At 38.1% G+C, this 2,563-nt stretch overlaps 1 protein-coding gene across 1 annotated transcript; it reads right to left on the reverse strand.

Annotated features, from left to right (window-relative positions):
• Positions 1-1,149: 1,149 nt before the first annotated feature.
• LOC142665102 (olfactory receptor 5AR1-like) lies at positions 1,150-2,091 on the reverse strand. Its single transcript, XM_075844649.1, has one exon. The coding sequence runs from the start codon at positions 2,089-2,091 to the stop codon at positions 1,150-1,152; it is 942 nt and encodes a 313-aa protein (XP_075700764.1).
• Between the last annotated feature and the right edge of the window lie 472 nt (positions 2,092-2,563).

Genomic DNA, 2,563 nt, shown 5'->3' on the forward strand with positions numbered 1-2,563 from the left:
GACCCCCACTTCCTAACAGCTTAGATGCCATGGGCACTATTGACAGCGGAAACTAAGGGGTTGAATGAGCCTGCTCGAGCAGGATCTGGCTCATTGCACTGAAGCATAGGTTGTAACATACAGCCAACACGCTAACCTTATGGAGCAGGCTCAGCCAGTGAGCCCGCTCCATATTCTCCCCCAACCTCTGATGTATTTATATGGCTGATTTTGTGAAAGGGTTAAAGTGTGAAATTGTAAGAGAATAGAAATTTTTCCTTTTCTGTATTTCCACATACACATTCTTCCCAGTATAAGGGGAAAGCGTATGAAGCAGAATTAGGTCCCATGCACATGTCAATATTATGACTTCTTGCAAGCTCCGACATATACGGAGCCATAATACTGTATTCATAGAAATCAATGGAACCTTACTATACCTTTGTAGTTCTTTGTATGCTTCTGATGTCATGTGGAGGCATAGGGTATGTTCACACGGCCTATTTACGGACGTAATTCGGGCGTTTTGGCCCCGAATTACGTCTGAAAATAGCGCCTCAATAGCGCTGACAAACATCTGCCCATTGAAAGCAACGGGCAGACGTTTGTCTGTTCACACGAGGCGTATATTTACGCGCCGCTGTCAAATGACGGCGCGTAACTAGACGCCCGCGTCAAAGAAGTGACCTGTCACTTCTTTGGCCGTAATTGGAGCCGCTATTCATTGACTCCAATGAATAGCAGCGCTAATTACGGCCGTAATTGACGCGGCGTTCAAGCGCCTGCACATGCCGGTACGGCTGAAATTACGGGGATGTTTTCAGGCTGAAACATCCCCGTAATTTCAGCCGTTACGGACCCCCGCCGTGTGAACATACCCTTAGAGAGGTTTTTTTTCTCTCGGATTCATACACAATCTAAGAGAAAACAATGGTGCAAAGTTCCATCAGATCATGCCAGATTATGGAGGTAATATGGTGCCCTACAGAGGCACACTATGGTGACAAATGGAGTCTCTGCAACTCTGTAGTACAATACCGTGTGTTCCGTCTCATGTCATAATGGTCTGCAGTTTACATTTTTTCTATGTCAAGTAAAAAAACAAAAAAATACAAATATAAATATGTTCAGACTATAGTTTACCATACAAGTATTTCGCATTTTTGGAGTTCAGCTAAAGTAGACTTTTATCTTTTTAACAAGTCTTTCTAAAGCCCTTATAACATCCTTATTCCTAAAACTGTAAATGACTGGATTTAACATAGGCGTAAAAATGTTGTAAAAGACACAGAACAATTTATCATTCTCTAAAGAGTAGGCCGAGGTAGGTCTCAGATACATAAAGAGTATGGTTCCGAAAAAGATACAAACCACTATTAAATGGGAAGCACATGTTGAGAAAGCTTTACTTTTTCCTTTAGCTGAACTGATTTTTAATATGGATGAGATAATAAATATATAGGACATTAAAGTCAATAAAAAACACCCCCCAGCCACAGATCCTCCAAAAATAAAAATTTCCAGAATATTTTTGCGAGTGTCAGTGGAAGACACTTGGAGGAGTGGTGGGATATCACAGAAGAAGTGGTTAATAATATTTGAAGAGCAAAATGATAGGTTCACTGTAAGAAACGTATGAGAACAAGAGAATAAAATCCCACTAATCCAACAACCAAGAGCCATCTTTAAACAAGCACTGGCATTCATAATGTGCGAGTATCTTAGAGGTCGGCAAATAGCCACGTAACGATCGGCGCTCATGATGGCCAAAAGGAAACATTCAGAGCTCCCCAAAAAATGAAAGAAATACAACTGCGTAAAACATCCAATGTAGGTAATCGAGACATTTTTGGTGTAAATGTTTATTAACATATTGGGTACAGTGACTGAGGTGAACGAAATATCCAAAAGAGAGAGGTTACAAAGAAAGTAATACATGGGGGTAGACAGCTCTTTGTCTAGTCTTGTCAGGAGGATGAGTATGGAGTTTCCAAGTAATGTGGTTCCATAAACTATGGAAAATATAATGAAAAGTTTTGCTTGAACATTAACATTTTTGGAAAGACCTTCCAGAATAAATTCTGTCACTTGGGTGTTATTCGGACAAGCCATAAGAATTACATTTGGATGGAGAAAAGTGTTTGAATTTTTTTTTAAATGTTTTTTTCAAAGGATGTTAATAGAATATTAATCAACATTAATATTTATCTTTTTGTTCTTACTTTCCTGACCTAGTACAGTTTTAATGTTAAGCACTAATCTGTAGAAAGACAAAAAATGGGGCATAGGTGTCAATAGACCATTGCTGTTTTCACCTTACGCATTGGATTATTTAACTTACACAAATGTAAAAACCCTAAAATATTTGTCTTTTTAGATCTTTTTCTTTTTAAAAATTATAAAAAATATAAGAAGAAAAACAACAATCAATATAATGAAATATGATTTTTGTTCAAAAACATATGAAAATAATACTCCTTTTGGCGATAAAAGAGCCAAGTAGAATAGTATAACATCCTCCGCTATTCCGTCCTGCTATTTCCCCTCTACAAAATTTATGCTTTTCGTACTTTGTCCAATACAA

Source organism: Rhinoderma darwinii, chromosome 12, assembly GCF_050947455.1.
Source record: "Rhinoderma darwinii isolate aRhiDar2 chromosome 12, aRhiDar2.hap1, whole genome shotgun sequence".
Taxonomy (NCBI): Eukaryota; Metazoa; Chordata; class Amphibia; order Anura; family Rhinodermatidae; genus Rhinoderma; species Rhinoderma darwinii.